Raw genomic sequence first — 12609 nt, forward strand, 5'->3', positions numbered from 1 at the left:
TGAATTATAATGTTTGAATTCAAACTTCTTTTTTTATGGCGTGGCTTGGGGGGGGGGGGGGGGGGGGTGTCTTTCATTGACGCGAAAGAGGGATGTACTCTAATGGGACTGGTGAGGTGGGTGGGGGGGATGACGCAGCCGCCCACCTACCCCCACCACTCCCCCCTTACCCCCCCTTACCTACGCGACAAGTGAAAAAGGCATGCTTTCGGAATTATGCATAAAAAAACCAAAGGGAGTACAGTTCGCAGGACGCAGGAAAGTTTTCTGCAGACAAATGTTTGCCGCTTTTCTTCTCCACCGCGACCGAGTCCGCTTAGAAACTCCCCAAAACTGAGCCGCAGGTGCACAGCGGGCTACGCACACTCCGACCAAGCACAAGGGCACCGAAGAAGCTCTTCGCTGAGTAACAGAGGAAGAGAGGAGGAAGGGAGAGAGAGTGCGTGTGTGTGTGAGAGAGAGAGAGACTGAGATAGAGATCCTATCTCACTCTCCCAGTTGAGGTTTTCAGCGGATCGCGTCCAGCGTCTCGCAACTGGTAAGAGGAGCCACTTTTGGGGAGTTTTTTCTTCTTCTTTTCTTTCTTTTTATTCTGGGTAAAAGTGAGGCGAGTTTAGATGAAAGTCCTGGTGTGTGGTTGTCTGTTTGCTTTGAAACTCAGGTGTGGTGTGAAAGCAGCTAAAGTGAACCTACCTGATCGTAGAGCTGTGCTGTGAGTAGATTCGTTTAACTGTTGCCTGACTTGATGCCGCTTTTTTTTTTCTTTTGCAGCAGGACAATGTCTAGTAAAGCGACTTTAGCACTATTCATCTATGGAATCATAATGCATTACAGCGTCAACAGCTCACCTGTGGGGCTTAGCTTTCCCAGTCTTAGGTATGTATGCTCTTATCCGTCTTTAAGTTTCCCTTTTCAGTCGCTGATTTGTGGTTCATGTGCAGCTCCTGGTGGGCACCGAGCACCCGCAGGGCACAGGCTAACGAGCTTATCTGCTTTAGAGTTAGTTATGTCTGGGAGTATAATAGCCGATTGGATTACTGGATAACATCATCTGACAGCCAATCCATAGGGCTGAGAAACATTCACCAGGGAGCGGCGGTAATGAAATTTAAGCTACTGAGGCAGTGAACTACGGCGTCTCAACCTGACCTGCAGCCATTAATACACCGGATGTATGTGATTGAATGATGTAATAGAAACGAGTTTACTGGGTTTAAACAAGTTTAAATCCCAATTAGTTAAGAGAATTTCGTGTGACTAATCCTTATAATTCCAACATTTAAAAAACAAATGTTGTGAAAAGAGTTCCTGAAACTCCTGATGTCTGATCTTCTTTCTGAGTTAGAATTTCATGTGAATATGCGAATAATATGCTACATGAAGTGCAGATGTGAAGAGAAACTGGGAAAAACTGTCCATTCTTACTTTTATTCAGACTTGATGGCGATGTTTATGATGAGGACGGCAATTCCTTACCGTCCCTGGATTACGACAGAGATCAAATTGAGGCGAGGAGCGCTCCGTCTGTCGCTGACGACGTCTACACTTTATACTACCCTCCGGAAAAAAGGTGACTTTCATGTCGGCTACGAAAAACTCCCCCCCTTCTCTCTTTTCTCTCTCTCTCTCTCGCTCAACGTTGCAGACATCCATGTTGAACATCTCATCGCCGTACAGTCCCTATTTATGTCCATGTATGTGTATGTTACGTGTTAATCAATGTATTGTCGAGATTTTGTAACTTCAAACACGAAGGTTTTATTTTAATCATTTTTTTTGTTTTGAAGCTTTAACAAAAACAAAACAAAAAAATCAGTCTGCTTTGAAACGAGGGAAAAGTCATTGATTAAAGTCATTAAAATTTAATGAAAGAATAGAGACGATGATGAATATCTTCACTTTCCAAGAAAAAGGGTGGGGGGGGAATCAGCAACGTCTCTCTGCGTCAGGATGCGCTGAATTTATCTCCCGTGAAGACTCAAAAGCTTGTTTTTCTTTAAATAAGCTAAAAAAAATTAGTTATTTTGAATCAAGGGGAATGTCTTGGGGAAAATAATGCTTTTTACGGATTCACTGTAAATCACAAAGGAAATGATCTCATAGTGACTCGTAGAGTTTTTACTTAAAGGGTGGAGGGAGGTTTAAAAAAAAAGCCCGTTTTAGGCCTAAATAATCGATTTAAGGTGGATATTTTTGCAGTGTAGCGACTTGACATTGTGTGGTGATTTTACTGTGTGGCTATCTATCATCCCAGAACGGAAAGACATGCAGACGGCATGTTTAATAAAGCCTACAGGAAAGCGCTGGGTCAGTTATCAGCAAGGAAATACCTTCATTCTCTGATGGCAAAACGTGTAGGGTAAGAGCTTCTTCTTGGTTGTCACCTCTTCTTTTCTTATATTAAATGTGGTCTGTCCTATGTGTGTTTTTCCCCCGTTGGTTTTCTTTAAAAACTCATAATTCACGCTGTTACACGTATTGTATATGTCTGTGGTCCCATTATCTCCCAGCGTGCTGCTAAATAAATCGCCCTCGTCCTCTGAATCAGCCTTTATTAATGCTATAAAAAAATCGTCAGGGGGAACACAAATGGGCACTTGATTGATTTGGGAAGTGTCGTTTTCTGAGCTGGCTGCAATCTAAAGGCGCAAAGGGAAGAATTAAGCCGCACAAGTTTAAATTTATCTCCAAATGAATTATTTATGGGGACTGAGTCCCAGTGGTTCCCGGTGGAAGGAGGGGTGGGGTGTGATGGAGGGGGTTGCAGTTCCTCTATAGCCTTATGAGCAGGCCCATCACATCTCAGTGCAGGCATGAAAAATAGTGAAGGGGTGGGTTAAAAGTTAAGCAGAGGGAACATGAATCAGTGTGGAAAAAGCCTTTGTGAGATCACTATTGTGCTCACTACCATGCTGCCTGTTTTTGTCAGTAAATCTCCAACAAATGTTTTAAACTGAGGATGCAGAGTGAGTGTATCCACAGCTCTCCTGGCTGGTGATAAAAAAGGAGGAATGTGGTTATACAATGATTTTCCTTTTTAAGGAAAAACACAAACAAAATAGATTTAGCACCACAGGCTGTACATATGGGTGGGTCTTGTGAATGCATCATGTATCCGTGTGCTGGTAGTGAGACCCGCCTCTCGTCTCTCCCACAGCGGGGGGAAAATGTTGGATGACAGCTCAGAGCCCCTCTCCAAGCGACACTCAGATGGGATCTTCACAGACAGCTACAGCCGCTACAGAAAGCAAATGGCAGTCAAGAAATACCTGGCGGCGGTCCTTGGGAAAAGGTATAGACAGAGAATTAGAAACAAAGGACGGCGGCTGGCATATTTGTAGCATCTTCCTCCTCCTCTCCTGAAAAACAAAACAAAAACAAAAAAAAACCAAAATCAAAGTGTGTGCAGCCCCAGATGAAGTCATTTTGAAATCTGACCAATCAGTGGATCGCTTTTGTGTTCTTAAACATGTATTTATGTATGAAGTAAGCCATTAAAATGAATATTTTGATAATAATATTGTTTTTTATTTTGTACTTAAAGCACTTGAGAACGCACATATCTACTTTGTGGACCAATTTTTCTTTCTTTGTTTGTTTGTTTTGTTGTTGTTGATTTAAGAAAATTTAGCCTCTATTTCTGTATTCATTGATTTACTTATTTTAGGCTAATTTATTGAGGGGACACAGTTGTCTGACGTGACTCATATGCTCCAACAGCCCTGTCTTTTAAAAAATTAGCAAAGAGACATGAATGTGAGGAAAATAAATAGTTTAAAAGACAATCAATGTATTGAATGCTGCTTTTTGTGACGTGACATTAAGAGTTTAGTTGTCTTTATTCACAACAGCCTTGAAGACATAGGTTTTCACCATATCCTACAAGAAATAGACTTTGATGCCCTCCCGGACGGGGAAGAGTTTGAGGCTTTTTTGGGAGAATGGCTGAAACAGTTCTCTCCCGAAATCCCGGTGAGTTTCAGGCTCTTTCCTGAGGCCGTGTCCTTGCAAGGGGCTTCTTACGCCCCTCCTTTTTCCCCCTCCTCACCTTCAGCTCTCGTTTCAAACACTCAAAACTCAACCTCTTCTTCCACCTCATCTGTGCTCCTGTCTCTCTAGACTCTCACAGATTTTTACTTTTAATTAACCCATCTATCCACAAAAAAGTGTGGAGAGATGGAAAAAAAGTAATTTTAGTTGGCTGGAAAAAATGCCAGTTTTGTTTAAGTAAATTTGAGAGGCTTGTCAAAATAAAAGCCTCCAAATCTGAGATGAAGACCAGAGTACTTTTGAGGTTTTTCTTGCCCTTTTTCTTCCTTGGTGTTTACAAAGTGAGCACACACACACACACACACGCACGCACGCACACACACACACACACACACACACACACACACACACACACACACACACACACACACACACACACACACACACACACACACCTTTGACTCGTGTAAGGTGCCAATCTTGTGTTTTCTGGATTCTGTGTTTTGGAAACCTCTTATCCTGCTAAAGGTTTTCTCACGCCTCTCTGCCCATTTAATAAGTATCACGAACATCTCAAGCACCATCAGGCAAATTTAAAAGAAAAAAAAAAAGAAATGATACTTGTTACATGGTAACTTATTCATCAGTTTGTTCTTTGTGAGAGACATAACAAGGCAGTTTGAAGCTTTGTGTTTGAACCTTCTGGGTCTATTGTGCTTCCATTCTCTGTCATGTGAACCGATGTAAAAACTACAGTAGATTGCATGATTAAAGTAATTGCACTAGCCACCGCATCTGTGCAGACGACTCCAACTAGATGGTTTTGCTTGCTTTCTGACTACTACAAACATACACGCCTTTCATTTCTGGATGTTGTTTTGTGTTCTTTTCTCTTCACTTTTCCCTCACATTTCTACACAAAGCTGTATGTCCTCTCTGAATGCACTGGCGAGAGTTTCCCAATCTAATGTCATACTTTATGGGTTTGTTACTTAGGCAAGGGAGATTTTTGTAATCTACTGTTGAATTGTGTGCGAGAAAAAATAACTGTGGACGATTCATTTTCTAGTATCTTTATACGGCAAAAGCCACAATGATTGATTATATTAAAAAAAGAGAGAGTGAGGATATGATGTAAGCAGGGTTAGAAACACACAAAGAGAACTGAAGTAAGGGAAGCAGGGGTGGGTCAAATGACAAAGAACATGCTGATTTTGAAAGGGATCAGGGCAAGTTTATACAACCAGCATGGTTAGACCAAAAACTCAAAGTCTTAGTGGTCCCCCGCCGCCCCTACAATCTGCACACTTCTTACCAAATGTGTTAGGAAGGAATAACAGCAGGGTAAACGTTTCCAATTTGTGTTTACTGTATCAATCTTTCTTTAATTTTGCATTCCCCTCTAGGGTTTGTGACGCAGGAAGCAGTTTGCGGCTGTGGTGCCTTGCATCGACTTTAAAATCGCCATGAATCCTAGATGGCTATTTAGTGGCCCTACAATGCTGCACATCATCAGCTTACATTTCACCCTTTTGTTGTTGTTGTTGTTGCTGTTGTTTTTGTGTTGCACAGATGTTTGATATAGTCTTAAGCATCATTCATCTTAGACGTCAAGCACTGTTGCTTGCGCTGCTTTCTTTTTGTACTTTGTGTTTAGAGCACTAGATGTGGATTTTTGTGAAAATAAAGCGAAGAAGCAGTTTTCCGCACTCCATAAAACATTATATGTATGGTAATTCAAAGCGCCAATAGCCTTACGAAAATGAAATAATCTTCAAAGATATATATATAAATATATATATATATATTTACTGTGTGGAAAGTGAATATTAGACTACTTCTTCGAATGGCCGTCTGCAAGGGTCAAGTCAATAAATGTTTAAAAAAAAAAACGTGTTGTAAGATTTGTATGAATAAATTTTTGTAAACAACAAAAAATTTCGTCTAATCTTTGAAGCCAGTATCAACAGAACTCATAACGTTTGAGAGGACCCTAACTAGTGATGAAAACCTAAATCACCACATTCTTTCAAAGGAAAGAGACTATCCGCTCGACAGTTTTGAAGGGATGTTACGGTACATGAGAAAGGACATACAAATTAAAAGAAAAAATCTGGTCAAAGAACAATGGTGAAATATTAACAGCATGAAATATCAAATAAACTGCACATAGCCAGATAAGACAAAACGACATCATGCAAATGAACCAAAGAGTGGAATTTATGTTGGAATAACCAAAATAGGAAACAGACATTGCTTCTTTATCAACAGTGGGTTTAATTTTGTTGTGAAAAACCCCACCAAACTGCAGAAACAAAGGAAAGCTGGTGAAAGGGAGACCAAAAGATCCAAGTCTCTGCCCCATTTTCACCGTGACTCAGTCAGTTTGGCGGAGGAACTGTGACACCAGTTGGCCGGGTGACTACCTCCCCTTGGGAGAGCATGAGTAAAGAGACGTGGGAGGGATCACCCAGCCTGCGCCACACACTGCTTCGCTGCACTTTACACCTCTCTGGGACTTCAGCAGTTGCGACCAAAGGCCTGCAGGACTGGTGGAACAGTTGGGCTGTCTGAACACTGGTACTGGCACTCTGTGAAAGGAAGAACTGGTGTGGGCTGGTTTTGAACAGAAAGTACAGGGTACATGCATACATCCACATGTTTTTAAAAAAAATGAAATTTCCAAACCTATATGGGAGGTGCTTCCTTTTATATCCCTAAAAATCTTCTTCCTTGTAAGATAAAGGTGAAGGAATCCTCGAAATAGCTGCAGGCCAGGGTGATGCAACAATTTTCAATATGTAAAAGACTATTAAAAAAAACCCCAAAATGAGACTCCAACATAAAATTTGCACAATTATATGGCATTTGATATGCATATATATTCACACAGTGTATCATTAGAATGTATATGGACCAGTGCTTTTGGTTAAACATTGCTAACAACTCTTCCAATACTTGCTCACATTTTCCAGTAGCTATACATGTTAGCAGATGTGGACTTCACAGTTTATCTTCAGTACCCCTTCCTGGCCAAATGTAGACCTTGTTTGGGTCCTAACACTTTTTCTGAGCTTTGCAAAGTGCAGTTTGAGTTGTTAAAGTTTTCAATATCTGCTGCAAAAGACGTCTGTTGTTTCCGGTAAACTTTAATAAAGGCGTCAGCAGGATGCTACTGTAAATCTACAGAATGCCCATGTTTATGATCTATGTGGTGACTATCACTATAACCACTACATGCATGAATGATAAAAATAGTACGATGTGAATCTCTATCAGCCCAGTGTGTCTCACTCCCGCTGAGACTCCTGCGTTGTTGGAGCAGCCGATGGCATTTGGAATACCACCACCCACCCTGTCGCCCTCATCTCTCGTCTTTTCCTCACAAGTGACACCTTTTAAAACTTGTGTGTCTGTCTCAATGCCAGCTAATGACCTTAAATAGATCCCCATATTTCATAATACCTGATAATAGCGCAGAAGAGAGAAGGACCTTTTCTATAGATTGAAGGCTTGTCTGCACGTCCCCCGCTCTCCAGACCGGCCCTCTGTATTGCCTGAAATCTCTTTAAAGGGCATCAATTACAATCACATCACTTGCGACAGTGAGTAGTTGCAGCAGGACACCGCCTTGCGCGTTATGGGATGTTAGACAGTGCGACCACACAAAGCCTGCTGTGTCTCTCTCGGCTCCCCTGTGTGCGTAATAACCCCCTCTCAGACATGAAGGCAGGGCTTTGATTTTCATGGCTGCGGCCTCAGCTCTCAGCGGAGCGCAGAGAGAGGATGATCAATGGGAGTGATCTGATTCCTTTGGCCCGTGCCAGACCCTTTCTTAACCCTGCTAACCCAATCAGCCAGTGTTGCCAGGCAACCAGTCCCAGGAGGATGCGTTGCAAGTGGGTGGGGTGCCAGTGGCTTTCCTGAGTACCAAAAGATCACAGTGGATATATTTCACTCAAATGGCACCAGTCTCAGCTATGTTGTCTTCTACAGGCTGAAATTGCAAGGCGCAGGGAGGGGCTGATAAACAGGCTCTCATATAGGCGAGCAGAGGTTGAGTAATGGGTAGTGATCCATAATGGGCACTCACACAAATAAATCACAAAAGCAAAACACGTAAATATGTGGTAAAGTAGCATCACTGTAGGAGCAAATAAGAAAATGAAAGTGAAAATGCATCTTATATGAAAAACTTGAGTCCTGAATAAGTTAAGGATATGACAGGTAATAAGAATAAAGCACCAGGAATAAGTTTGCAGCCATACTAAGACTCTGTGTGGTTGTATTTAATTGTGTAAGAAAGTCACTGTCACTCACTGGTCAGTGGACTCCTACTACTCTTGGCATTTGATTTTGAAGAAGATGTTGGCATAATGGAGAGGGCGATAGCACCAGGGAGATAAACTGCATTCTTAACAGTCAGTCATGTTACCAGTGCAAAGCTCTGGAGGGCAAAACATAATTTAAATATCCTGAACATAGAACGTCAGTACACGACTGCCACTTTCCATCTGTTTCAAGCAACAGGCAACCTCCAGAGCTGAAAGGGAGCCAAAAGATAAGTGGCAGAAACTGCAGTTCCTCTAGTGACCACTTGAGGCTGCCTCCAAACAGTTAATCCCTATTGTGTTACGCATTAAAATGTCCAACTTTACAGCATTAAAAAGGACATCTACAGCCTGTCTTCTATGATTAGTTTTGTCATTCGTGATTACTCTACGTGGGGTTATTTATATATTTTTATAAGTCATCCACTTGGATAGTTGAGTTAGGCGTGTGGACACATTAATGGACACACGTCCCACACAGACACATGGAGCTGATTGTAGTTTGCTAGGCTTCATCCACTATTTCAAGTTGTTGAACTGAGTCTGTTCACAGTGTAGACGCTTGTGTTGTGTGGTACTGACCATCCAAAAAGTTTTGGTGACTGAGATTCATGAAAGCAATGGGTAGCATCAACCTTACGACATCCATCTTTCACACTGTCTTTGGTTTCAAGCTATGAAAACTGAGCTCCTCTCTCAAAAGAGACAAAAAACAACCAAGTCAGGAAAGTGCAAGGAAAATGTTCAGAAGAACAAATAAGCCTATGCATTTCTGTATTGTCTACTTGTATATATGAGGGTTTAAAGAAGTGTTTTTGCATGTAATCCTTGAATCTATGTTATGCTAGTAGCTGTCAAAAAACTGAGAGACTTGTTAGTGCATCCAGTTTAGAAACTAGCTTTCATTTTGTCAAAGCAAAGGTGAGATAGCTTGCTATGGAACACTGATCTATCAGCTGTTAGTTTTCAGGGTCATTGTTGGCAGTGTTCTGGGGCAGTAGTAATAGGAGTAATATTTTTGAAGTCTTTTTGACATAAATCTAATTAACACTTTGAGTCATGTGAAAAAGAAACTTTTCACCCCGAGGTCAGAATGTCTAATAGTGAAACTGCAAAAACCCAAGAGCTCTATCTCAGACTCTACAGGCCTCAATTAGCATGTTAAAACTCCTCAACATGTATGGCTTGTCAAGGGAAATTCTCTTCTCTCTGAAACAAACATGGCAGCACAGCTTGGGTTTGCAAAGGTGCATCTGAGTAAATCACAAGACTTCTGGACCAATGTTCTTTGGACAGAAGACCAACCCAAGATGTTTGGTCAAGATGTTTTGGCAACTGTGCTTGTTTGTCAGGGTTAAGGAAAGTGTGATTGCAAGCTGTGCTATACTCTACTCTTCGAGATGAAGAATCCAGAACAATAAACATATATATATATATATATACACACACACATACACCAGCAGCCCACTGATACAAGGCAGTATCCATTCCTTCATATTGTTCACACAAAATTCTGACCCTACCATCTGAATGTTGAAGCAGAAATCAAGACTCATCAGACCAAGTAACATTTCTGATCTTTTATTGTCTAATTTTGGTGAATTCATTAAAATTGTAGCCTCAGTTTTTGAGTTACTGTTGGCTTCAAACAGTCTGGCCATTCTTCGATGACCTCTGACATCAACAAGGTATTTTCTCTCAGAGAACTAATCCTCACTGGATATTTTCTCGTCTTCGGGCCATTCTTTGTTAACCCTAGACTTAGTTGCTTGGGAAATTCCCAGCACATCAACAGTTTCTGACATACTCACACCAGCCCGTGTGGCACCAACAAGCATTCCACATTGAACATCACTTAAAATCACCTTTCTTTTAAAGTTCCTGCCATGAGTAGTTGAACACATATACCCATATAAGGCGGTTGGAGAGTGTTCTTACCACAGTACCACCAACAAAAATATATTTTTTCTGTGAAGTTTATAAATAGGAGCACCCTCAAAAACTAGTGCTACTCACTTTATGAGCTTCTCGTTCTCCTCCCTTCAAAAGACAGATGATGATTAACTTGAGATTGAATTAACTTTCCAGTCTCAAGACTAATTTCTCTTCTGTGAAATTGGGTTGTGAACATGTTATTTCTGATAGAAGCAAAGGTAGGAGAAGCAAAGGTAGGAATTTGTTTGCGTTGAGTCCCAGTGTGCATGCATATGGGTGTCTGTGTGGTATCTTAGTTCCGCTCTGTGTGTAGTAACGAAGGAATAGACAGCACTGACAGCAGTTCACAGCTCACCTTGTTAAGTGGTTGGAATTTCTGCTTTTCATCCCACCTTTCTAGCAGAAGCATTAAGTGCTGGAGGCAAGTCATTTTTTACTAACCACTGTATCTATAAGAACCCGTCAGAACAAAGATTCATATCGCAATCACAACTTCACAATATTTTACATCCATATTGTTAATTTAAACCTGCATCTGGAGCACGCACCCAGCCCATTTCCCACGTTTCTCCCTACCCTCCACCTCACTAACTCTCCACAGACCCTTACAGTACATCACAGCCCAATTAGCGTTCTTCTGCCTCAGACGTCATGGCAGTCTAGGTTCAGAGGCTGGAGGTTGGAGAGCATGTTCCCTGGATTTGGACTGAACGCTGTACTCATTACTGGACTTGTCAGCTGACCTCTGATGTGATTTTCCTCACATCATTAGAGATGCTGCAGATCTCAGAGCTAAACCGGACTTATCCACACTCACGTCACAGCGCCATTATCTACTGCCGTCACGCTATCGATCTATGTATTAGAAGACAGTATAACCTCATGAAGTCATCCGTGTGCAGGACAGTGGTTGTAACTTTGCAAGCAGACAGGGTGAAGGAGGTTGCAGACACTGGGCAAATGTGTACACAATTAACAATTCCATCCTACTATGGTGATTCAACCTTGTGTTGGGAGGTCATTGACAACGATGAAAGCGATAAAAGTCCTTTTTGTAGTAGTTTTCATATCTGGATGCTCATCATTCATCCACCACCAGAAAGATAGTGGTAATAAATCAGTTTCTCTAAATCCTGCTAAAGATAGAGGGAGAGTTAATTTATCTCACTTGTGCTGACGTGGATGTACCCGTATTCTGTTGTTGCAAAAAAAATGTACCTGGTGAGCATATATAAATCATTCACTACCAGAATAGTACATCCAGTCATCTTTTAGAAAAGCAACATCAAATACTTACGTACACAAGCTATTTTAGCCTTGCTCTTTTTTTTCCTCCTGCAGCTCAATGAAAACACATTTTTACTCAAAGAAATAAATAATCAGAGAAAAGGGTGCAAGAGAAAATAAGGTTTTGCTTTGTAGATGCAACTTTGAGTCAGTTTGTTTCTTAACATGTATAATGAATAGAAATACAAAAAAATGTACTTATGTATCAACTAGGGGTGCAACGATACACAAAATTCACGGTTCGGTTCGGTTCGATACTTTGGTGTCACGGTTCGATATTTTTTCGATACAAAAAAAATGTTCATGCCTTTTTAATTTGTCATTTATTAAAATTATAAATATATATTTTAACTCAAAAGTACAGTTTTTAAATTTAACCCTAACCCTTGTGTGTGTTTTTTATTTTGACAGCGAATGTGCACCTGCGGACCACTTATGTGCACCCCTGGTTATTTAGCTCGTCATATCGCAGCCACAGAAATTCTTTTGTCCATGAAACCATAAAGCTGCACTTTCTTTTTGCCTTATAGTCTGATTTGTCATAACTTCTCCGTTTTGTGGTAAGCTTTTCTTTGGCTGTCACTTCTTCACCCTGACCTGTCTTATTTGGCTCAGCAGAACTAAAATATAAATCCTGCTGCTTTTACACACGCACTCACATAAGCTCAGCGATTCTCTGCACGATCAACCTCTCACATGTTTAAGCTTGCTGCGGGAGATTTCACTTGTCATGTTTGCATAGTAAGCTAACGATTAATAAGACGATGTCAGAGGAATTGGTGCACAAATTATCATCACTCACAGATCAGTGCTGTCGCTCTCTATACACAGTTCGCACGATTGCAAAGTGAAAGCAAAAAAACAAGCGCAAATTCAAACGCGATTTCAATATGTCACATATTGACAGTGGCTCACCGATGCCAATGACATAATTACCCAGCTACATTTCTGAAAGAATGCAAAAGCATTGACATATATTTTTCCTTCCTACAATAGCCCGACGGGCAGGGCAGAGATAGATTTTGGTAGCCCGACTGAAAAAAATCGCTAGCCCCGGGACGTCGGG

At 41.2% G+C, this 12609-nt stretch overlaps 1 protein-coding gene across 2 annotated transcripts; it reads left to right on the plus strand.

The window, feature by feature from the left end:
• Positions 1–244: 244 nt before the first annotated feature.
• On the plus strand, positions 245–5880 carry adcyap1a (adenylate cyclase activating polypeptide 1a). 2 transcript variants are annotated; one of them, XM_085417802.1, is made up of 7 exons: positions 245–538; positions 772–876; positions 1436–1570; positions 2255–2359; positions 3158–3292; positions 3852–3972; positions 5397–5880. In XM_085417802.1, exons 2-7 carry the CDS (start codon positions 779–781, stop codon positions 5403–5405), a joined length of 603 nt encoding a protein of 200 aa, XP_085273928.1. In that variant the 5' UTR covers positions 245–538; positions 772–778; the 3' UTR covers positions 5406–5880. The 2 variants fall into 2 exon arrangements, with proteins under 2 accessions (XP_085273928.1, XP_085273927.1); XM_085417801.1 differs by lacking the exon at positions 5397–5880 and having other exon boundaries at positions 3852–4119.
• The last annotated feature ends 6729 nt before the right edge of the window (positions 5881–12609 follow it).

The sequence above is a fragment of the Rhamphochromis longiceps genome, linkage group LG9 (genome assembly GCF_057381845.1).
Source record: "Rhamphochromis longiceps isolate RC_006_pf linkage group LG9, R_longiceps_female_GT1.1, whole genome shotgun sequence".
Lineage (NCBI taxonomy): Eukaryota > Metazoa > Chordata > Actinopteri > Cichliformes > Cichlidae > Rhamphochromis > Rhamphochromis longiceps.

Bases quoted from the DNA above. Each gene is read 5' to 3' on its own strand.
- adcyap1a (XM_085417801.1), top strand. From the start codon at position 779: ATGTCTAGTAAAGCGACTTTAGCACTATTCATCTATGGAATCATAATG. The intron at 877-1,435 runs GTATGTATGCTC...ACTTTTATTCAG, and splicing joins CTTAGCTTTCCCAGTCTTAG to ACTTGATGGCGATGTTTATG. The intron at 2,360-3,157 runs GTAAGAGCTTCT...TCTCTCCCACAG, and splicing joins CTGATGGCAAAACGTGTAGG to CGGGGGGAAAATGTTGGATG.